The 23,084-nt window shown below is 54.6% G+C and overlaps 1 protein-coding gene across 28 annotated transcripts in view; it reads left to right on the top strand.

The window, feature by feature from the left end:
* Positions 1 to 23,084, top strand: part of MAST3 (microtubule associated serine/threonine kinase 3) — a 56,747-nt gene that overhangs the window by 16,311 nt on the left and 17,352 nt on the right. For 7 of the 28 annotated variants that reach the window (XM_050769436.1, XM_050769431.1, XM_050769440.1 and 4 more), the window contains 13 exons: positions 7,962 to 8,050; positions 8,127 to 8,199; positions 8,385 to 8,405; positions 8,963 to 9,041; positions 9,526 to 9,683; positions 9,866 to 9,941; positions 10,243 to 10,452; positions 10,569 to 10,670; positions 10,946 to 11,078; positions 14,755 to 14,813; positions 15,221 to 15,306; positions 16,870 to 17,078; positions 18,347 to 18,485. In XM_050769436.1, the coding sequence (XP_050625393.1) occupies positions 7,962 to 8,050; positions 8,127 to 8,199; positions 8,385 to 8,405; positions 8,963 to 9,041; positions 9,526 to 9,683; positions 9,866 to 9,941; positions 10,243 to 10,452; positions 10,569 to 10,670; positions 10,946 to 11,078; positions 14,755 to 14,813; positions 15,221 to 15,306; positions 16,870 to 17,078; positions 18,347 to 18,485 (1,434 nt within the window). Of the gene's footprint in view, positions 1 to 4,549; positions 4,665 to 7,961; positions 8,051 to 8,126; positions 8,200 to 8,384; positions 8,406 to 8,962; positions 9,042 to 9,525; positions 9,684 to 9,865; positions 9,942 to 10,242; positions 10,453 to 10,568; positions 10,671 to 10,945; positions 11,079 to 14,754; positions 14,814 to 15,220; positions 15,307 to 16,869; positions 17,079 to 18,346; positions 18,486 to 23,084 lie in introns of those variants that run through there. The other 21 variants (XM_050769437.1, XM_050769432.1, XM_050769428.1 and 18 more) reach the window with 6 other exon arrangements.

The following is a 23,084-nucleotide window of genomic DNA, read 5'->3' as shown; positions in this document are numbered from 1 at the left end:
ACCACCCCCTCCTTCCAGGCCCCACAAACATGGAGTATAACATGCATTATACCTGTCCATTTCCCTATCCAGACCTCAGGGATTTTCTTTGTTTCTTTGTTTCTTTTTTTTTTTTTTTTTTTTTTTTTTTTAAGACAGTCTTGCTCTGCCACCCAGGCTGGAGTGCAGTAGTGCGATATCTCAGCTCACTGCAACCTCCACCTCCTGGGTTCAAGCAGTTCTCCTGCCTCAGCCTCCCAAGTAGCTGGGATTATAGGCATGTGCCACCACACCTGGCTAATTTTGTGTTTTTTTTTTTTTTTGAGACAGAGTCTCGCTTAGTTGCCCAGGCTGGAGTGCAATGGCGCGATCTCGGCTCACTGCAAGCTCCGCCTCCCGGGTTCACGCCATTCTCCTGCCTCAGCCTCCCGAGTAGCTGGGACTACAGGCGCCCGCCGCCTCGCCCGGCTAATTTTTTGCATTTGTAGTAGAAGTGGGGTTTCACCGTGTTAGCCAGGATGGTCTCGATCTCCTGACCTCGTGATCCGCCCGCCTCGGCCTCCCAAAGTGCTGGGATTACAGGCGTGAGCCACCGCGCCCGGCCAATTTTGTATTTTTAGTAGAGACGGGGTTTCACCATGTTGGCCAGACTGGTCTCAAACTCCTGAGTTCGAGCGATCTGCCCATCTCAGCCTCCTAAAGTGTTGGAATTACAGGCATGGGCCACGGCACATAGCCAACCCCAGAGATTCAATTTCCATATTGTCTTGTGTGATTATCCAGTTATTTTTCTCGCCCAGAGGTTTGACAGCCTCTCTGGGACCATACCTTATCTGTCCTGGTCATGTTGTAGCCTCAGGGCAGGCCCAGGGTGTATACAGCAGGTGCTCAGTTAATGCATGTGGCTTAGATGAATGGGCAGTATCTGGGAGGGCTGTCCTTGTGGTGGTGATGGCATTGGGGGTTGGGGGTGGTGTTGAAGAAGGCGATGAGTTGGGCGCTCATAGACAAAGTGGCTGTTCCAGGCAGGAACAGCATCGTTAGAGACACATTCCTTCTGGAGCCTCAAATGCCAAGGGCAGGAAGAATGTGGATTTTCTACCTAGGGCACTAGGAGCCATAGAGTGTGGTGCTGGGAGGGGCACAGATGTATGGGCAGGTGGGAAGCGCTGGGGTAGTCCCATTAAAAAGGGGCCGGTGAAGAGGGGTGTCTGTATATCTACCTGAGACTTTGGCATTTACAGTCAGAGCACAGGCAGGGAGAGTCAAATGTCACTGTCACAGAGTTTGTCAGGGACAGGGCTAGGATATGACCCCTGGGAGAGGGATTCACCCGGGAATGCGGTTTTGCTGTAAGAGCAATAGGGAGCCATGGAGGGTTTGTGAGCAGGGCAAGGGCATGATCTGAGGAGCAGTGGACTGACACCAGAGATCAGTGGCTCAGCCAGCCTTTCATAGAAGGCCTTCACCGTGGCAGCAGGCTCTCTGGATTGTCAGCTGCAGCCCTGTTTTGCAGAGGGGGAAACTGAGGCCAAGTGAGCATGAGAGAAGGTTCTCTGCCTGCTACAGATGTCAGGGCAGTGGGTGTATGTAATAGGGGGTGTGTAAGTGTTACTGGGTGTAGCTGTGGCTGGGGACGAGGGGGCAGCGCCGTGTGTGTGTATGCAAAGGTGTGTCCCCGTGCATATGGGGTGGCTCAGCACGTAGTGACAGCAAGTGGAGACTGTGGTCCCATCCCCACTTGGGTCCCCAGCCAGACTCAGGAGAATCTGTAGCCCACAGGAGGCTTAGGCTGCATACCTGGGGGTCATAGGTGACCACTCCCATCCTCATTACCATCTCTGGTGGTCTCAAAACCACCATCTCCCCTGGTCTCAACACTCCCAAACCCACCCATTTTTCCCCATAGCTTCAATATTCCCCTCCCAGACATTGTCCCAGCCCCTTACTGGCCTCCTGCTACCTTCATTCCTGTCCCCCAACAGTCTGCTCCCCATAGCAGACACAAGGGGGTTTACAAACATAGTCCAGATCACACCCCTTCTCTGCTCAAGCACCCTCCATGGCTCCCCATTGCTCCTACAATAAAATTGCACTCTTCCCTGCAGCCCACAACGCTCATGTGGTCAGCCCCTCTGGCATTTTGCCCTCAGTGCTGCCTCAGAGAGCTGTGCCCTTTGCCTGGGATGCGCTTTCTGCATAGCCAGCTCCTTCCTCCTCCATTTCTGGCTGGCTGCAGTGTTACCACCTCTGAGAGGCCTTATGGCTAAAGTCGCCCCTTGCAGTGTTCTGTCCTTTCTTTTCCCTTCTCAGCCTTGGTGTTTGAAATTATCTTTTTCTTTTTTTTTTTTTTTTCTTTTTTTTGAGACGGAGTCTCGCTCTGTCACCCAGGCTGGAGTGCACTGGTGAGATCTCAGTCCACTGCAACCACCACCTCCTGGGTACAAGTGATTCTCCTGCCTCAGCCTCCTGAGCACCTGGGAATACAGGCACGTGCCACCATGCCCAGCTATTTCTTTCATATTTTTATTTATTTATTTTTTTGAGATAGAGTTTTGCTCGTGTTGCCCAGGCTGGAGTGCAATAGCGCTACCTCAGCTCACTGCAACCTTCACCTCCTGGGTTCAAGCAATTCTCCTGCTTCAGCCTCCCAAGTAGTTGGGATTATAGGCACGTGCCACCACACCCGGCTAATTTTGTATCTTTAGTAAGACTGGATTTCACCATGTTGGCCAGGCTGATCTCAAACTCCTGACCTCAGGTGATCCACCCGCTTTGGCCTCCCAAAGTGCTGGGATTACAGGCATGAGCCACCAGGCCCAGCCGAAATTATCTTGCTCATTGAATTGTTTCCTGTTGGCTGGGCACGGGGGCTCACACCTGTAATGCTGGCACTTTGGGAGGCCAAGGCGGGCAGATCACCTGAGGTCAGGAGTTTGAGTTGCCTGGCCAACATGGTGAAACTCCGTTTCTACTAAAAATACAAAAAATTAGCTGGGCGTGGTGGTGCACACCTGTAATGCCAGCTACTCGGAAGGCTGAGACAGGAGAATCGCTTGAACCCAGGAAGGCGGGGGTTGCAGTGAGCTGACATGGCGCCACTGCACTCCACCACACTTGGCCTCACCCAGGCTGGTTTTAAACCAAGGCTGGGAAAAGCAGGATGGAGGCTGGGTATGGTGGCTCACGCCTGTGATCCCAGCTAATTGGGAGGCTGATGCAGGAGAATCGCTTGAACCCGGGAGGCAGAGGCTGCAGTGAGCTAAGATTGCGCCATTGCATTCCAGCCTGGGCAAGTAGAGCGAAACTCTGTCTCAAAAGAAAGAAAAAAAATCATCTCTTTAGATATGAAGCCCGGGCTCCAGCATCGGGCCTGGACTGGGTCCCAAAGTGTCCTGGGGCCCAGGAAGGGGCACCCCTCATGATGACACTGCCCCTGACTTGCCTGGGCTGTCATGACAGGAGGAAGCATTAATTCAGTCCCTACAGTGGGAGACACTTCTGCTTCCATAGTGGCTTCCATAGTGAACACATACTGTACCCTCAGCCCTGTACCAGGCTCTGTGTCTCAGATTTTCAATACGGGGGATGTTATGCATGGGGAAACAGAGGCCTGGAAGTTAGCCTGATGCTATCGTTTATAAATTATATATAGATATGGAACATATACCAGGTGCCCTTGGAAGCGCCCCCTTACATCTGATTTGTGTAATCCTCACTGTCAGTCCAGTTTTCCTCCAATTTCACAGTTGAGGAGACTGAGGCTGGAGTTTAATCAGGTGGCTTATTCCTAATTGAGGCAGGGCTGATGGCCCTTCCCGCCACACAGAGGCAGAGCATGTCAGACGCCCCGACTCAATTTGCCAAACACACCCTCTGTGCCATTCCGGTGCTGGGAGCTGCTGGGACCCCAAGGAGTCCCCAACCTGGGGAAAACAGAGCCAGACAGACACGAAAGCGGGTTTTTCAGAGGAGAGGACGCTGTCTTGCCAAGCTAGATTCCAAGCAGTGGGGCCAGGGTGGGCGTGGTAGCATGAGCCAGGCCAGGACGCTGGGTGGGTCTTGGGTGCCGCACTGAGAAGGGGTCAGTGCCCCGGGAGAGAGGAAAAGGAGGGAGTAATTAGATTTACAGTTTAGCAGAAAGGAGCCAAAATGCCTATCCCTGGCTCGAGGTTAAGGTGCTGCCAACTCCCCGCCCCCGCCGCCCGCGGTCGTAGCAACGCCCGGCCTCAGCCGCCCGCGGCCCTAGCAACGCTCCGCCTCTCCGCCCGCGGCCATGGCAGCGCCCCGCCCACTCGCCCGCACGCGGGTCCCAGGGCCTCGCTTCCGCGTCGCTCGCTCCGCCTTCCGGCAGGCCCCGCCCCCAACGGCCCCGCCCCCGCACTCGCCTGGGCGGAGTTCCAGGCCGCGCTCGGGGGCGCGCGCTTCCTTCTCGCCGCCCCCCCAACCCCGCAGCCCTGTGCGCCCCCCTCCTTGTCCGGCTCCGCGGGGCTCCCGGGGCCGATCCCACCGCCGAGGTTCGCGCCCCGCCGCCGCCGGCTGCGCCCCCGCGCCTTCCCGGCCTCGGGCGGCGGCGGCGGCACAAAGGGAAGCAGCATGTCCGACCCCAGCTACTGGACGGCGGTGGCGGCTCCCGGCCATCGCAGCCGCCTGGCCAAAGGCGCGCTGCTGCAGCGCTCCAAGAGGTAGGGGGCACGGCGCCGGCGAAGGCTCGGCGGCCGGCCGAGCAAACAGGAGTTGCCAGAAGTGTGTCCTGGCCGCGTGGCGGGGACCACGGCGAGTGGCTGTCTGTGGCAGCAGTGGGAAGGGGGGAGGACGCCTGTGGATCGAGGTGTCCCCTGGGGTCCCTGGCACCCTCCTTTCGCCCCTCGTTCCCTGTACTGGGGTGTCTGTCCGCCAGCGTCGCAGCTGGGGTGGTGACAGACAGGAGTGAGTTGAGACTGAGCTAGGATTTGAACCCAGGTGTCCAGGGCTGTGCAGAACCAGGGAGAAACTTCTTGGAAAAACTGAGGCTGATCTGTCCCTGGGGGCCCATTCAGCAGAAATGTTGGCTCAGAAGCAAATATTTACTGCACGAGGCTGGCATTTGGGTGGGGTGTCAGGAGTCCAGATAATTGAGTTTAACCCCCTCCAAAGCCTTATCTCTCTTGGAGTCTCAGTTTCCTCTTTTGAAAAGCAGAGAGGATAAATGAGGGCTGTGGATTCTACCGGACCTGGGTTCAAATTTCGACTCAGCCACTACCAGGCTGTGTGACCTCAAGTAGCTCCTTAACCTCTCTGTGCTTGGGTTTTTCATTGGTGCTGGACTGGGGCAAAGTCTGGGTGGTGGGACTAGCTACCAAAAGACCTTGAATGCTGAGTCCAGGGCTTAAACTTCCCTCCAAGATCATGGGGAGCACTGGAGGGGGGATATGGGTACCAGAGGGATGAAGTGCAGGAGGCTGGCTTCAGGCCCCTGCTTTCTGCCACATTCTCTCTGTTGTGTCCTGGGTACCAAGAGGATCGTTCTCAAATGGCAACTTCTCGAGGTCCTGGATCTCCTCCAGGAAGAGTTGAACAAAGAGTCAGCCCTGCATAGATGCTTGGGAAGTGAACAGATGATGCTTGGTTGTCCTTTGAGGCCTCACCCTTGGCCGTGTTTTCAAGAAGACCTCGCCCAAGAACAGGAGGGAGGGCAACTCAGTGTTTTTCCCAAATGCTTTTGGAAGCAGCAAGTGATACAGCAGGATCGGGGAGGGAGGGTGCTGGCGGTGCAGTGTGGGGGCGAGGAACCAGGTGAGGGGCTGGGAGAGGATGCGGAGACAGCCAGGTGAGCATGCATTGAGGGGTTGGCAGGAAGTTTTGCAGAAACCTGCAGGTTTCACTTTTGCTTCTGCAGCTCAGGCTGGGAGACAATCGCTGTGACTCTTGACATCTGTGGCTTCAGTTTCCCAGTCTGGGAAATGGGCTCAGCTGGTCGCTCCCAACTCTGGGGCTTGTTGGGCTTGGCACATGTTGGGGATGTAATTCACTCAGGAAGCATTGCCTGCCCTCCCAGCGTGAGCCAGGCCCTGTGAGCCTTGTGTAGGCAAAGACAACAGCGTATGTACCCGAGTCTGGCCCAGAGCTGAGCACTGGATGTAGTAGGTTTCATCCTTCAAGGTAGAGATGGGGAAACTGAGGCTCAAGGGGCAGCCATATGTGGAGACGTAGACAGGCTGGGCCTCTTCTCCCTGTCCACCTTGTCACCTGTGTCCTTTGATGATCGTATGCTTGTTCTCCCATGCATTGACCTGCTCTGAGCATTCTGCCTGGGACCCCATTTCTGCACCTCAGAGGCCCCGAGACTTCATCTCTCCCTCCCCGCGAGGTTCTCCCACCGCTGAGCTGTGTTGGCGGCTTGGGGTGTGTGGGCTGATGCTCTGGTGGAGCAGAGCTGTTGCCGGGCGACTGCTCTGGTGGGGCGGGAGATGGTGTCACTCCCAACTTCCTTCTGTCAAGGTGTGGGCTGAGGCCAGGGCTCAGGTGGGAGAAGAGGCCAGGCAGGGTGTCAGAGACCTGGGCCAGGTATCTGGTGGCCAGAAGGGAACTGGGATGGAAAGAGGACAACATGTGGGCAAAAGTTCAGCAGAACAGGCAGGACTGTGAAAGAGACTGCATTTAGGGTTTCTAGTTGAGTCCCATTGGCATTTTAGGGGCATCTTGGGAAGAAGGAGGGTTGTCAAGAGATGGGAGCAGGGGCTTCAGGAGGGGTGTATAGAATGGGGTGTCTCAGCCCATATCTGGGCTCCGGGGTGTGGTTGGTCCACGTGATTTGCTGGTGCTGCTGGCAGTAGCCATGGTACAGGGAAAGGTGTGGGGGTGGGACTGTAACACAGAACCGTGAAAAGCTGGGCCGGGGGCTCCTGGCCATATGTAGTGTCCACCATCAGGCTAGAAGCACTTCATGCCATTGCTGTTAATAACAACACTGCCAATAGTTTGTGTTTGTTTTTGTTACTGTTTTTGAGACGAAGTTTCACTCATGTCACCCAGGCTGGAGTGCAATGGCACTATCTCAACTCACCGCAACCTCCACCTCCTGGGTTCAAGCGATTCTCTGCCCCAACCTCCTCAGTAGCTGGGATTACAAGTGTGCACTACCACGCCTGTCTAATTTTTGGGTGTTTTGTTTTGTTTTGTTTCGTTTTTTTGAGACGAAGTTTCACTCTTGTTGCCCAGGCTAGAGTGCGATGGTGCGATCTGGGCTCACCACAACCTCCACCTCTCGGGTTCAAGCGATTCTCCTGCCTCAGCCTCCCAAGTAGCTGGGATTACAGGCATGCATCACCATGCCCAGCTAATTTTGTATTTTTAGTAGAGACAGGGTTCCTCTGTGTTGGTCAGGCTGGTCTCAAACTCCTGATCTCAGGTGATCCACCCACCTTGGCCTCCCAAAGTACTGGGATTACAGGGATGAGCCACTGTGCCCAGCCTTGTTTTTGTTTTTTTAAGAGAGAGGGCCTTGTTCTGTCACCTAGGCTGGAGTGCCGTGGCACGATCATGGCTTACTGCAGCCTTGACCTCCTGAGGCTCAAGCAATCCTCTTGCCTCAGCCTCCTGAGTAGCTGGGACTACAGGCGTGCATCACCACAGCCAGCTAATTTTTAAATTTTGTATAGAGACGAGGTCTCGCTATATTGCCCAGGCTGGTCTTGAACTCCTAGCTTCAGAGGATCCTCCCACCTTGGCCTCCTGAAGCACTGGGGTTATAGGCATGAGCCACCATGCCTGGCCAGCAGTAGTTTCAATAATAAGGAATGTTAGTCAAGGGGTGACTCCCTCCTGGGCCTTAAAGACCTGGCTAAGGGCCATGGGGAACCCACCTGGGGGCAGAGTGGGAGTGGCCATGTCCAACATCCCATCCTTCTCCAGAACGGGCTGCCTGTGTGATTTAGGCTGGGCAGGTGGCTTAGTGCAGGGCCCTGGGCAGCCACCTACCCTGTCCCCTTTTCCCCCCACAGCTGCCGCAGCGGGAACCGCAAGAGCTTGGTGGTAGGAACGCCCTCCCCGACCCTCTCCCGCCCCCTGTCGCCACTGTCAGTCCCAACGGGTGAGTGTGGGAGCAGCCAGCGGGTGCTGTGTCCTGCCTCTGCCCCGCTGACTCAGTTTTCCCACCTCCTCCTCAGCAGGCAGCAGCCCCTTGGATAGTCCTCGGAATTTCTCGGCTGTCTCTGCCCTCAATTTCCCCTTTGCCCGGAGGTGAGTGATTGCCAGCTTTGGGAGACAGTGCGGGCACCACGGGCAGGGGTTGGGCAGGGGCACGTGCTCGGGGGCTAGACCTGGCCCCTCATTCATTTCATTTCACCTTTTCCCCTCCCCTGGCCCATCTGGTGGTGGTCTCCCCCTCTGGCTCCCATCCCTGACAAATGCATGCCATCTTGCAGCCACATCCCACGCACAGACAGGTAATTTCAACCAGCCCAGGGGGTGGGTGGTCATGGGGGGATATAGCCCTAAGAATCATTAACTCACTAAAGAAATCATTCATTCATTCACTTAACAAGAGCTGATTGAGTGCCTGTCATGTGCCAGACGCTTGCATTTCATTTATTTATTCATACAACAACGTTCATTAAGCACCTGCTGTGTGTATGCTCTGCGCTGCAGGCTGAGGGCATGGTTGCAAATGGGCGACTGGCCCTGAGCCCCTGGGGAGTCCTCCGTTTGGTAGGGGGTGGCCAATGTGTGCCCCAGAAGCTACAGCTCAGAGGTTGAAGCTTTGACAGGGGACACAGTGGCAGCTGGAGTCACGGGGGGCTTTCTGGAAGAGGTAGGTACCTGAAGAGAGAGAGAGCGTGCAGTGGATTTGGCCAGCCTGTGTCTCGGTTCTTGGTTATTTTCAGGAGATCCTTCCTACAACAGGGCCAGAATATGCTGGCCACTGGCCACAGTGTCTGCTCTTAGTCCCCACAAACCACAGGGGCCAGGCTTTCCTTCCATCTGTTCTTGTTCCCCTCTCCAGGGCAGACGGCAGAAGATGGTCCCTCGCGTCTCTCCCATCTTCCGGCTATGGAACCAACACACCCAGCTCCACCCTCTCGGTACCCATAGCCCCACCTTGGCAGACGGACAGGCAGATGCCGGGTTGTGGGGGGACACATCTTTGTGTGTTTTCTTCAAGGTGTTGGGTAGTTGTGCGGTCAGCAACCATACTAGCTACTTCCTCCATGCATGCCCCATTCTGGAAAATGCAGGGTCCCCTGAGAAGACCCTTGGCCCCAGCCTTGGCCCCAAAATAGACCCCAGTCGGGGAGATACAGATATCCCCAGCCTATGGGATCAGGGCCTGGCCAGAGGGGGACTTGGGGCTGCCCAGGGGTACAGACAGGGAGGACTTCCTGGAGGAGGGGGCATCAGAGCTAGGGTTTTGAGGGATGCATAGGAACTAGACAGGAGAAAGAATGTTACCATCTGATGGCCATCTGATGACCAGCAGACAGCCTGGCCCTTGAGGGGTGGTGCTGGGGTCCTGGCCACACCACTGACAGTGAACTCATGACTCTAATCCCCACCACTCTCTACCAGTCAAGCTCATCCTCCCGGGAACGTCTCCACCAGCTTCCCTTCCAGCCGACGCCAGACGAGCTGCACTTCCTGTCCAAGCACTTCCGCAGCTCAGAGAACGTGCTTGATGAGGAAGGCGGCCGGTCACCCCGCCTCCGCCCCCGCTCTCGCAGCCTCAGGTGGGCCTCGACCTCTGGCCCTAGCCCCGGCCCCTCCCTGGGCTGGTGTGGAGGCCCAAGTTGTGGCTCCTCCTCCACCCTAGCCTCTGATTCTTGTCCCTCAACCCTGGCTCAGAGCCCCGACATCCTCCCCTGGGGTTGGTCTGAGGTCCCATATCACAAGCCAGCTGTCTTCCTTTCAGCCCGGGCCGCGCAACGGGGACCTTCGACAATGAGATTGTCATGATGAACCATGTGTACCGGGAGAGGTTCCCCAAGGTGGGCAGCGCCTGGCGGCTGGACCAGCCCCTGCGCTTCTCTCCACATTGCTGTCCCTCCATGGAACTCTGTCTTCCTGGCTGTGTCCCCCTTGCCAGTCTGTTCATTTCTGTCTTTCCCTCCCCTTCCACTGAAACATGTTGTTCCTCCTGCCCCAGCCCTCCCACCCCATCGCCCCCATCGCCCCCATCGCTCCCATCGCCCCATCTCCTCTCTCCCCAACCATGCCTCTCCTGCCCCGTTCTGTGCGTGTCACTCCAGCCCCACCCTTGACCAGGTCGCCCCGTCTCACCCCACCCAGGCCACAGCACAGATGGAGGGCCGTCTGCAGGAGTTCCTGACGGCCTACGCGCCTGGCGCCCGGCTGGCGCTGGCTGATGGCGTCTTGGGCTTCATCCACCACCAGATCGTCGAGCTGGCCCGAGACTGCCTGGCCAAGTCTGGCGAGAACCTCGTCACCTCCCGCTACTTCCTAGAGATGCAGGAGAAGCTGGAGCGGCTTCTGCAGGATGTGCGTGGTTTCTCGCATGTTGAGGTTTTGCATGCAGTGGGACGTGGAGCGAAGGGGGTCCCCGGGCCAGATGGTGCTGAGGACCTCTGGGTGATGCCACGACCCACCTCCCCCAGGCCCATGAGCGCTCGGACAGTGAGGAGGTTAGCTTCATTGTCCAGCTTGTCCGGAAACTGCTAATCATCATCTCGCGGCCAGCTCGGCTGCTGGAGTGTCTGGTAAGTTTATTCTTGTACAGCCAACTTGGGATCCGGGCAGAACTGAGATTGGGACCACGACAGTCCTGCTGAGATACAAGTGACAGTTGCCATCGTGTAGGGCTTTGAGAGGAACGCAGGGTGCTGTCGGGCTAGCATGGGCTTCCCTGAGGAGGGATCGGGAGCGGAGACCCAGGGGGTGAGCTGGGAAGGGTGCTCTAGGCAGAGGGAACAGCATGTGCAGAGGCCTGCAGGTGGAACCAAGCCCCGGGTGACCAGCCCTCCTGTGCCCCTAGGAGTTTGACCCTGAGGAGTTTTACCACCTGCTGGAGGCGGCTGAGGGCCATGCGCGGGAGGGCCAAGGCATTAAGACTGACCTTCCACAGTACATCATTGGGCAGCTGGGCCTGGCCAAGGACCCCCTGGAGGGTAAGCTGGGATGGGAAGAGGAAACCAAGGCTGGGAAAGGCCGGATGGAGGCCAGGCACGGTGGCTCACACCTTTAATACCAGCACTTTGGGAGGCTGAGGCGGGCAGATCACTTGAGGCCAGGAGTTCGAGACCAGCCTGGTCAACATGGTGAAACCCCCTCTCTACTAAAAATACAAAAATTAGCTAAGTGTGGTGGCGCATGCCTGTAATCCCAGCTACTCGGGAGGCTGAGGCACAAGAATTGCTTGAACTTAGGAGATGGAGGTTGCAGTGAGCTGAGATCGCACCACTGCACTCCAACCTGGGCGACAGAGCGAGACCTGTCTCAAAAAAAAGAAAAGAGCAGATGAAGCCAGGATTCAAACCCAGGCCCATCCGACTCCAGAACCACCACACTGTTCTTTGTCTCTCTGTGACCTTGCTCTTTGGTCGCCTGTGGGAATTGCTGAGACCCACTGATCTTTTGGGGCCCAGGGGCCTCAGTGTCCTCAAATGCCACATTAAGATGGCCGGGAAGCCTGGGGACCAGTGTTAGTAGTGGCCTTCCCTTTGTCCTGCAAATTCACAAAAGGCTTTATTAATTTCTGTGGCCTTTACTATGGCCCAGAAAGTGGACTTGGAGTCAAACAGGACAACCCGTAGGTAAGAAGAAGACAGTTGGGGCCGGGCGCGGTGGCTCACGCCTGTAATCCCAGCACTTTGGGAGGCCGAGGCGGGTGGATCACCTGAGGTCAGGAGATCGAGACCATCCTGGCTAACACGGTGAAACCCCGTCTCTACTAAAAAAATACAAAAAAATTAGCCGGGCACGGTGGTGGGCACCTGTAGTCCCAGCTACTCGGGAGGCTGAGGCAGGAGAATGGCATGAACCCGGGAGGCAGAGCTTGCAGTGAGCCGAGATCGTGCTACTGCACTCCAGCCTGGGTGACAGAGCGAGACTCCGTCTCAAAAAAAAAAAAAAAAAAAAAATAGAAGAAGACGGTCAAAAACTCTCACAGCTGGCCGGGCGCGGTGGCTCATGCCTGTAATCCTAGCACTTTTGGGAGGCCAAGGTAGGTGGATCACAAGGTCAGGAGTTCAAGACCAGCCTGGACAACATGGTGAAACCCTGTCTCTACTAAAGATACAAAAATTAGCCAGGTGTGGTGGTGTGTGCCTGTAATCCCAGCTACTGGGGAGGCTGAGGCAGGAGAAACATTTGAACCCTGGAGGTGGAGGTTGCAGTGAGCCGAGATCACACCACTGCATTCCAGCCTAGGCGACAGGCGGGACTCTGTCTCAAAATAAAACAAAACAAAAAAAAACTCCCACAGCCAGCCAGGTGCAGTGGCTCACGCCTGTAATCCCATAATCGCAGCACTTCATGAGACTGAAGTGGGCGGATTACTTGAGCTCAGGAGTTCAAGACTAGCCTGGCCAACATGGGGAAACTCCATCTCTACTAAAAACAAGTATTAGCCGGGTGTGGTGGCAGGTGCCTGTAAATCCCAGCTACTTGGGAGGCTGAGGCAAGAGAATCGCTTGAATTCAGGAGACAGAGGTTGCAGTGAGCCAACATCGCACCACTACACTCCAGCCTGGGCGACAGAGTGAGCCTACATTTCCAAAAAAAAAAAAAAAAAAAAGATGTAGCTGGGTGTAGTAGTGCGTGCCTGTAGTCCCAGCTACTCAGGAGGCTAAGGTGGGACGATCGCTTGAGCTTGGCAGGTTGTGACTGCAGTGAGCTATGATCACAGCACTGTCCTCCAGCCTGGGTGACAAAGCCAGATCCTGTCTCAAAAAGGGAAACAAAACAAAACAACATTTCCACAAATAGCCAGGATAAGAGGAAGCAAAAGCTGTAGCATTAAACTTGGACCTAGCCCGGTCCAGCAGTAGCCAGGGGAGGCTCTGGGAGGAGGTAGTGTTCAAACTGAGGCCTGGAGGGCAGGACGTGATCAGGTTGCAGATCCAAGGGAAAGAGTGAAACAGGCAAGGGTAACAGCATAGGCAGAGACCCTGAGATTGGACCATACCTGGAGTGGGACTGAGCTGCCACTGTCCCCATTTAAAGCTGGGGAAGCCAGGCATGGTAGCTCACACTTGTAATCCCAGCACTTTGGGAGGCCAAGGCAGGAGGATCACTTGAAGCCAGGAGTTTGAGACCAGCTTGGGCAACATAGTGAGACTCTGTCTCTATTAAAAAAAACAAAACAATTAGCCAGGTGTGATGGCACATGCCTGTAGTCCTAGCTACTTGCGGGACTAAAGTGGGAAGATTGCTTTAGTCCAGGGATTTGAGGCTGCAGTGAGCTATGATTGCACCACTGCACTCCAGCCTGGGCAACATAGCAAGACCCCAACTCTACAAAAAGTATTTTTAAAAATTAGCCAGGTTTGGTGGTGAATGCCTGTAGTCCCACCTACTTGAGAGGCTGAGGTGGGAGGATCGCTTGAGTTTAGGAGGCTGAGGCTGCAGTAAGCCGTGATGGCACCACTGCATTCCAGCCTGGGTGACAGAGCAAAGCCTGTCTCTGAAATAATCATACTTGGCCTGGTGCGGTAGCTCACGCCTGTAATCCCAGCACTTTGGGAGGCCAAGGTGGGTGGATCACCTGAGGTCAGGAGTTTGAGACGAACCTGGCCAACGTGGTAAAACCCTGTCTGTACTAAAAATACAAAAATTAGGCCGGGCACAGTGGCTCATACCTGTAATCCCAGCATTTTGGGAGGCCGAGGCGGGCGGATCACCTGAGGTTGCGAGTTCGAGACCAGTCTGACCAACATGGAGAAACCCCGTCTCTACTAAAGATACAAAAATTAGCCAAGTGTGGTGGCGTGCGCCTGTAATTTCAGCTACTGGGGAGGCTGAGGCAGGAGAATCATTTGAACCCTGGAGGCAGAGGTTGCAGTGAGCCGAGATCGTGACATTGCATTCCAGCCAGGGCGACAGGGCGAGACTTTGTCTCAAAAAAATAAAAATATAAATATAAAAGTAGCTGGGCGTGGTGGCACACACCTGTAATCCCAGCAACTTGGGAGGCTGAGACAGGAGAATCATTTGAACCCAAGAGGCGGAGGTTGCAGTGAGCCGAGATCACACTACTGCACTCCAGCCTGGGTGACAGAGCGAGACTCCATCTCTAATAAATAAATAAATTAAATTAAATAATCATACTAATAAAAAATAAAACTGGGGAAACTGAAGCTCCAGGCAGATAAGGCTGAGCAGGGAATCAAACCCAGGTGTACCTAAGGCCAGATCACATGTGGTCTGTGACTGGACCATGTTTGCCAGGCATTCGCTAGGGGCTGCCCCTCTGCCAAGGCCTGGGGCAAGAACATACTGGACCCTCCACCTGGGCTGCATCCTGAGCTGAGGAAGATGTTACGAGCTGACACCCAGGGGGCCTGCGTCACATTCCGTGTTCACAGGCTCAAGGCTCAGAGCCTGAGTTTGATCATAACTGAGCACTTCAGAGCCAGGGCAGCCCACTGGCCCTTCTAGAAGGTTCCTCAGTCATTGCTTCATCCAGCCTCCCCGGTGTGGCTTCATGACAGTGTCATGGGAGCTGGAAAGAGGAGGCACCGCATCCCCAGCCGGGGGTGAGAAATCTAGAGGCCTCAGGAAATTGCTGGGTGATGCAGGGTGAGGCGGGGAGGCCCCAGCTGAGGCTCCTCCCTCATCTTGCAGAGATGGTGCCACTGAGTCACCTTGAAGAAGAACAGCCCCCAGCACCTGAGTCCCCGGAGGTGAGTAGCAGAGGCTGGGGGGCCCCCGCCCATCTTGTTCTTTCCAGAGTGGACCAGGCACCCGCAGAAAGGGCTGGGTTTGCCGAGGTCTTGCATGTAGCTTAATTAGCATCGGTGACTTTGGAGGCAAGGTGACAGCAGGTGGGACTGTCACGCCTTGGAAGTTGGGTGGGGGCAGTGCTGGAGGGGCACCGGAAAGGTGAGTTTTGCAGGATGTATAAGAGTTTTCCAGGAGGAGGGCACAGCTGTGAGCAAAAAAGGACAGAAAGTCAGAAGCTGAGTTGGAGAAGTTTGGACAGGGGAGGAGGTAGCATCAGGCACCAGGACCAGTGGTTTGGGATTGGGGGCGGGAGAAGCCTGGCCAGCTCTGCAGTGGGACGGGACCCTGAGCCCTTCCCGTCCCCCAGAGCCGCGCCCTGGTCGGCCAGTCACGGAGGAAGCCATGCGAAAGCGACTTTGAGACCATCAAACTCATTAGCAACGGAGCCTATGGGTGAGTCCCTGAGTCCTGCATAGACCCATTTCACAGATGCCTGAGGGGATGGTTGAGGCCCAGGCAGCTCCTGCGTCCCCCTCCCACCCTAGCAGGGCTCACACATTCACCCCTGAATTGGCAGAGAGGGCACCTGAGGCCTGGAGGGGGAAGTGGAGGCACGCCATAGTGAGGTTACGGCCTCACGTGTGCTCTGTCCACGAGCCAGGCCTTTACCTGCCCCAGGTGTAGGGCGTTCTAGGAGCTTGGGGGCTGATCAAGGAAATAGATGCCCACCCAGTGGGAGTAGCACGCAGTGGGTTTTATTTAGGTGCTACTTTGAATGGCAGGCTTGCATACAAGGGAAGTCCCGCACAGCATAAGCCCTTTGGAGGCTGAGGTTCCAGGAGTCACCATCGAGAGGGAGAGGCCGGCAAGGGAACTCCCCGGGGAGACGGGAATCAGAGAGAGGGCTTACGTGTCTAAGTGATGTTGTTCAACAGCACAGGCACGGAGTCTCTGGGTCAGAGTCCTGCGGGGCGGTAGCAGCTTAGGGTCTTGAAATCCACAAAGTTCATCTTATCCATGACTCAGAGATAGTGGGTGCAGTTTCATGAGTCTGCAAAGCAAACAGGCTCTCAGTGGCTAAAATTTTGCTTATTTGGGCTGTGTGTAAAACAAATGGATGGTTAAAAATTTGAGCTTGGTGCCAGCAGGCTTTTAAAAGAGCTGGACTGGGTGCGGAGGCACTTTGGGAGGCCGAGGTAGGAGGATCGCTTGAGGCTAGGAGTTCGAGACCAGCCTAGGCAACATGGCAAAACCCCATCTCTACTAAAAATAGAATAATTAGCTGGGCATAATGGCACATGCCTGTAATTCCAGCTACTTGGGAGGCTGAAGTTGGAGGATCACCTGAACCCAGGAGGCAGAGGTTGCAGTGAGCCGAGATCGCCCCACTGCACTCCAGCCTGGGTGACAGAGTGAGACCGTCTAAAAAGAAAGAGAGAGAGAGAGAGAGAGAGAGAGAAAGAAAGAAAGACACAAGCAGCCAGGTGCAGTGGCTCTCACCTATAATCCCAGCACTTTGGAAGGCCAAGGTGGGAAGGTCACTTGAGACCAGGAGTTTGAGACTAGCCTCTGCAACATAGCGAGACGCCATCTTTACAAAACATGTAAACATTAGCCAGGCTTCTGATGTGGGAGGATCATTTGAGCCTGCGCGGGGCGGGTGGTCAAGACTATGGTGAGCCATGATCTCATGACTGCGCTCCAGCCTGGGCAACAGAGTGAGGCGCTATCTCTAAAAACGTAAAATAAGATAAAATAAAAATAAAAGAAACATACAGCCTAGAGGCCAATATACAAGGGCCATGTGCAGCCCATTTATATGACCCCCAGCAATGGCAGCTTAAACCCAAGGGTGGCTGCTCTGGGAGGGAGACCAGGTAAGAAGAAAGGGTGGCCCAGGCAGAGGGCACAGCACAGGCAAAGGCCAGGCAGGTTGGGATCTGGGCTCAAGCTGAACTGCAGTGCCTGCTGGGGCCTCGATCTCTGGTCCCAGCAAGCCTGGCCCCCTGTCCCCAGGGCTGTCTACCTGGTGCGGCACCGTGACACGCGGCAGCGCTTTGCCATCAAGAAGATCAACAAACAGAACTTGATCCTGCGTAACCAGATCCAGCAGGTCTTTGTGGAACGTGACATTCTCACCTTTGCCGAGAACCCCTTTGTGGTCAGCATGTTCTGCTCCTTTGAGACCCGGCGCCACCTGTGTATGGTCATGGAATATGTGGAAGGTACGGTCACTGGGGCTTGCATGCCTCCAGCGATGGGGAGCTCACCCCTCCATGCCTGGGAGAAAATTTTTAGACCAAGTTGAGGTCTGTTCTGTTCTCTATATGAGATCTCACCCTGCTTTGGGGAACCCTCAGGAACCCCAGTCTGGGGTAGGGACCCCAGCGATGGGGGTTCACGGCTGGGGGAGCCCAGACAGGAGTGTGTGAGGATGGGACCCTGGAGGCAAGAGGAGGGTGGCCATCCTAGGTTGGGGGAACTGATGGGCAGAGGCCTGGAGGCCAGAAGTGAAGACAGGGAGATGTATGGTTCAGGCAGGTAAAGCACTATTACCAGAGTACTCCCAGGTTAGAGAGCAAACCTGCACTTAGGAAACACCAGCTGTGTACAGGGAAAGAGACCATGCAGTAGTTGTTGCCCTGCTGGGGAGAATCAGAAGGCAGGGTCTCAGCTTGGCACGCTGGCTCACGCCTGTAGTCCCAGCACTTTGGGAGGCCGAAGTGGGCTGATCCCTTGGGTCAGGACTTCGAGACCAGCCTGAGCAACATGGCGAAACCCCTCTTCACGCCTATAGTCCCAGCTACTCGGGAGGCTGAAGCAGGAGATTCGCTTGAACTCTGGAGGCGGAGGTTGCAGTGAGCCGACACTGTGCCACTGCACTCTAGCCTGGGCGACAGAGTGAGGCTCTGTCTCAATAAAATAAATAAAAACTTAAAAAATAGGCTGGGCGCGGTGGCTCACGCTTGTAATCTCAGCACTTTGGGAGGCCAAGGCAGGGCGCGGTGGCTCACGCTTGTAATCTCAGCACTTTGGGAGGCCAAAGCAGGTGGATCACGAGGTCAAGAGATCAAGACCATCCTGGCCAACATAGTGAAACCCCTTCTCTACTAAGAATACAAAAATTAGCTGGGTGTGGTGGTGTGCGCCTGTAATCCCAGCTACTCTGGAGGCTGAGGCAGGAGACTCGCTTGAACCCGGGAGGTGGAGGTTGCGGTGAGCCGAGATCGCGCCACTGCACTCCAGCCTGGGCAACAGAGCGAGACTCCGTCTCAAAAAAAATAAATGAATAAATAAATAAATAAATAATAAAAAATAAATGAAGGTAGGGTCCGCCCCTTTCCTCTGCCCTGACCCTCTCCGCTGAGACAGAACAAACTGGGGACGCTTTGCAGGCGGTAAAGTGAGGAAGATGCGTAGCCATTGGGCATAATCTGGGGGCGGGGGCGAGGCGCTGGCCTGGGCCTCATGACTACATCCGCCCCTCTCCCAGGCGGCGACTGCGCCACGCTCTTGAAGAACATGGGCCCGCTGCCCGTGGACATGGCCCGCCTGTACTTCGCCGAGACGGTGTTGGCGCTCGAGTACCTGCACAACTACGGCATCGTGCACCGTGACCTCAAACCAGACAAGTGAGCTGAGCTAGCATGTGCGGGGCCTGGGGGAGGGCGGGGCCAGAGAGGATCTGGGCGGGGCCAGAGCAGATCACGGCGGGGCCTGAGAGGATCAGGGGCGGAGCCTCTGAGGTGGATCCCAGGACCCTTTGGAAGCCTGAGCTCTGTTGGCACCTCCTGACAAGAAGGCAGGGAATGAGCGCATGATGAACATCTTGTGTGTACAGAGGAGAGGAGAGGAGACACTTAATAGGCGTCTGCTGTATGCAGGGGAAGGCCGGTGCACTTATGGAGGTGCTGCCAATCAAGGGGAGAGGATGTGCACTTAGGATGCACACACTGTATATAGGAGAAGGGGCTGCGCACCCAGAGCTGCTGCAGCACAAGGGGAGAGAACATGCACTTATAAGACACCAGCTACATACACAGAACAGGATTATGCAATTTGCAAGACCTTAGATGTAAACACAGTGACCATGCATGTCTTGAGCACCTGCTGTAAATTAGTGCAGGAAAGCAAGGAAGAGAACGTGTTTACTGAGAGCCTTAGGATGTTTATGTTATTCTAGTATGTAGTAAGCACCTACTGCATGGCAGACCCTCTATGGGCAAGTGGGAGACACAGGGCCACCTGCTTTGAAACCCCTGTATGATTTTCTCCTCTGCATTTATTGAGTGCCTCCTGTGTACAGGGAAAAGGAATACCCGTTTATCAAGTGTCCTCGAGATATGAGGCAAGAACTGACGTTTCTCACATACATGCGTGGCATGTAGCCCAGGCTTAGCGGCTCATACCTGTAATCCCAGCACTTTGGGAGGCCGAGGCGGGACGATCACCTGAGGTCAGAAGTTCAAGACCAGCCTGGCCAACATAGTTAAACTTTGTCTCTACTAAAAATATGAAAATTAGCTGGGAGTGGTAGTGCGCACCTGTAGTCCCAGCTACTCGGGAGGCTGAGACAGGAGAATTGCTTGAACCCAGGAGGCGGAGGTTGCGGTGAGCCAAGATTGTGCCACTGCACCCCAGCTTGGGCGACAGAGCGAGACTCCATCTAAAAAAAACAGCGCCTTGCATGTTTTCAGGGCATTTTGCAGTTGGCAAGTGGCTTAGAAAACAGACATGTATTTGGCACCTGCTGTGTACCTGAGCCTGTGCTCGATGCTCTAAGGAACTCAAGTATGAATAACTCCTTAGACACTAATGTTGGGTTTCTATATCACAATTTCTTGGTTGGCATGTACTTGTTAGGCACCAGGTGTGTACAAAATAGGCAGAAGAACAGTTATTAGGCAATGACTGTGTACCTGGCCCAGAACACTTTATTTTATTTATTTTTTTATTTATTTTTTTGAGACAGGGTCAGTCTCTGTCGCCCAGGCTGGAGTACAGTGGCACAATCTTGGCTCACCGCAACCTCTACCTTCTGGGTTCAAGCAGTATTCCTGCCTCAGCCTCCCGAGTAGCTGGGATTATAGGCATGTGCCACCATACCCCACTAATTTTTTTTTTTTTTTTTTTTTTTGACGGAGTCTTGCTCTGTCACTAGGTTGGAGTGCCGTGGTGCGATCTTGGCTCACTGCAACCTCAGACTCCCTAGTTCGAGCGATTCTCTTGCCTCAGCCTTCTAAGTAGCTGGGATTACAGGCATGCGCCACCAGGCCCAGCTAATTTTTGCATTTTTAGTAGCGACGGGGTTTCGCCATGTTGGCCAGGATGGTCTGGATCTCCTGACCTTGTGATCCGCCAGCCTTGGCTTCCCAAAGTGCTGGGATTACAGTCGTGAGCCACCGTGCCTGGCCTAATTTTGTATTTTTAGTAGAGACGGGGTTTTGCCATGTTGGTCAGACTGGTCTCGAACTCCTGATCTTAGCTAATTCACCTGCCTTGGCCTCCCAAAGTGCTGGGATTACAGGCATGAGCCAGCACCCCTGGCCCAGAATTGTTTCTTTACAGAGCTGGCGCAAACAGGAGGTACTGACTACATAGTTCATTAAATGATGGTTATACACAGTGAATTCTCTGGAATGTATTTTTTGTTTTGTTTTGTTTTTTTGTTTTTTGAGACGGAGTCTCGCTCTGTCGCCCAGGCTGGAGTGCAGTGGCGCGATCTCGGCTCACTGCAAGCTCCGCCTCCCGGGTTCCCGCCATTCTCCTGCCTCAGCCTCCCGAGTAGCTGGGACTACAGGCGCCCGCCACCACGCCCGGCTAGTTTTTTTTGTAGTTTTAGTAGAGACGGGGTTTCACTGTGTTCACCAGGATGGTCTCGATCTCCTGACCTCGTGATCCACCCGTCTCGGCCTCCCAAAGTGCTGGGATTACAGGCTTGAGCCACCGCGCCCGGCCTGGAATGTATTTTTAAGTGGCAGATGCACCCAGAAGGTGCACGGAAACGCGACTTCATACAGCTGGTGCGTAAGACTCTGTGATGTAGTGAAACATTTATATATTTAAGTCCACAGGAAAACCTAACTAGCAGTGTATACTGTACATGCGCGAGAGTTTTAAAAATGAGTTCCCGCCGGGCGCGGTGGCTCAAGCCTGTAATCCCAGCACTTTAGGAGGCCGAGACGGGTGGATCACGAGGTCAGGAGATCGAGACCATCCTGGTGAACACAGTGAAACCCCGTCTCTACTAAAACTACAAAAAAAACTAGCCGGGCGAGGTGGCGGGCGCCTGTAGTCCCAGCTACTCGGGAGGCTGAGGCAGGAGAATGGCGTGAACCCGGGAGGCGGAGCTTGCAGTGAGCCGAGATCAGGCCACTGCACTCCAGCCTGGGCGACAGAGCGAGACTCCGTCTCAAAAAAAAAAAAAAAAAATGAGTTCCCTCGCCAGGCACGGTGGCTCACGCCTGTAATCCCAGCACTTTGAGAGGCCGAGGCAGGCGGATCACCTGAGGTCAGGAGTTCAAAATCAGCCTGACCACCATGGAGAAACCCTGCCTCGACTAAAAATACAAAATTAGCCAGGCATGGTGGTGCATGGCTGTAATCCCAGCTACTCAGGAGGCTGAGGCAGGAGAATCGCTTGAACCCGGGAGGCAGAGGTTGCGGTGAACTGAGATTGCGCTATTGCGCTCCAGCCTGGGCAAAAAGAGCGAAACTCTGTCTCAAAAAAAAAAAGTTCATCCAGGCTGAGTGCTGTGTCTCATGCCTGTAATCCCAACCCTTTGGGAGGCTGAGGCAGCAGCACTGCTTGAGCCCAGGATTTTATTTATTTGTTATTTTTTTGAGATGGAGTCTCGCTGTGTCACCCAGGCTGGAATGCAGTGGAGCAATCTCGGCTCACTGCAAGCTCCACCTCCCGGGTTCACGCCATTCTCCCGCCTCAGCCTCCCAAGTAGCTGGGACTACAGGCGCCCACCACCACGCCCGGCTAATTTTTTGTATTTTTAGTAGAGATGGGATTTCACCGTGTTGGCCAGGATGGTCTCAATCTCATGACCTTGTGATCCACCCGCCTCGGCCTCCCAAAGTGCTGGGATTACAGGCATGAGCCACTGTGCCCGGCCAAGCCCAGGATTTTGAGACAAGTCTGGGCAACATAGTGAGACCCCATCTGTACAAGAAAATTGTAAAAACTAACCCGGCAGCCGGGCCCGGTGGCTCATGCCTGTAACATCAACACTTCAAGAGTCTGAGGCGGGCGCATCACCTGAGGTGAGGAGTTCAAGACCAACCTGGCCAATATGGTGAAACCCTGTCTCTACAAAAATACAAAAATTAGCCGGGCATGATGGTGGGTGCCTGTAATCCCAGCTACTCGGGAGGCTGAGACAGGAGAATCACTTGAACTTGGGAGGTGGAGGTTGCAGTGAGCTGAGGTCACGCCATTGCACTCCCATCTGTGTGACCAAGCAAGACTTGGAACAACTAGCCAGGCATGGTGGCATGTGCCTGTTGTCTCAGCTACTCAGGAGGCTGAGGCAGGAGAATTGATTGAGCTGGGAGGCTGAGGCTGCAGTGAGCTGCAATTGTGCCACTGCACTTCCAGCCTAGATGACAGACCCTGTATCCAAAAAAGAAAATGCATTCATTCACAAAGTGCATGGAAATGCTTTTGTATACATCAGGAGCTCGAGATATGTTCATTTTTCAATAGGGGATGTAAACAGTGGTTGCTTACAGAGTGTTTAGTTTGTTAAGATAATGGATGCATGAACAAAAATATGTAGTAGCTAGCCGGGTGTGGTGGCGTGTGTCTGTAACCTTAGCTACTCGAGAGGCTGAGGCAGAAGAATCACTTGTACCTGGGAGATGGAGGGTGCAGTGAGCCGAGATCGTGCCACTGCACTCCAGCCTGGGCGACAGAGCAAAGCTATGTCCAAAAATATATATATATACACATATATACACACATACACACACACACACACATATATACACATACACATATACACACACACAGTAGAGACCAGGCATGCTGGCTCACACCTGTCATGCCAGCACTTTCAAAGGTGAGAGGATTGCTTGGGGCCAGCAATTCAAGACCAGCCTGGGCAACATAGCAAGACCTCAGATCTACAAAAAAAAAAAACAAAAAAACACAGCTGGGTGTGGTGGTGTGCACCTGTAGTTCCAGCTACTTGGGAGGCTGAGCAGGAGGATCAGGAGGATGA

This window comes from Macaca thibetana, chromosome 19 (genome assembly GCF_024542745.1).
Source record: "Macaca thibetana thibetana isolate TM-01 chromosome 19, ASM2454274v1, whole genome shotgun sequence".
Lineage (NCBI taxonomy): Eukaryota > Metazoa > Chordata > Mammalia > Primates > Cercopithecidae > Macaca > Macaca thibetana.
The sequence above is the reverse complement of the archived record's forward strand: the minus strand, read 5'-3'. Positions and strand labels throughout refer to the sequence as shown.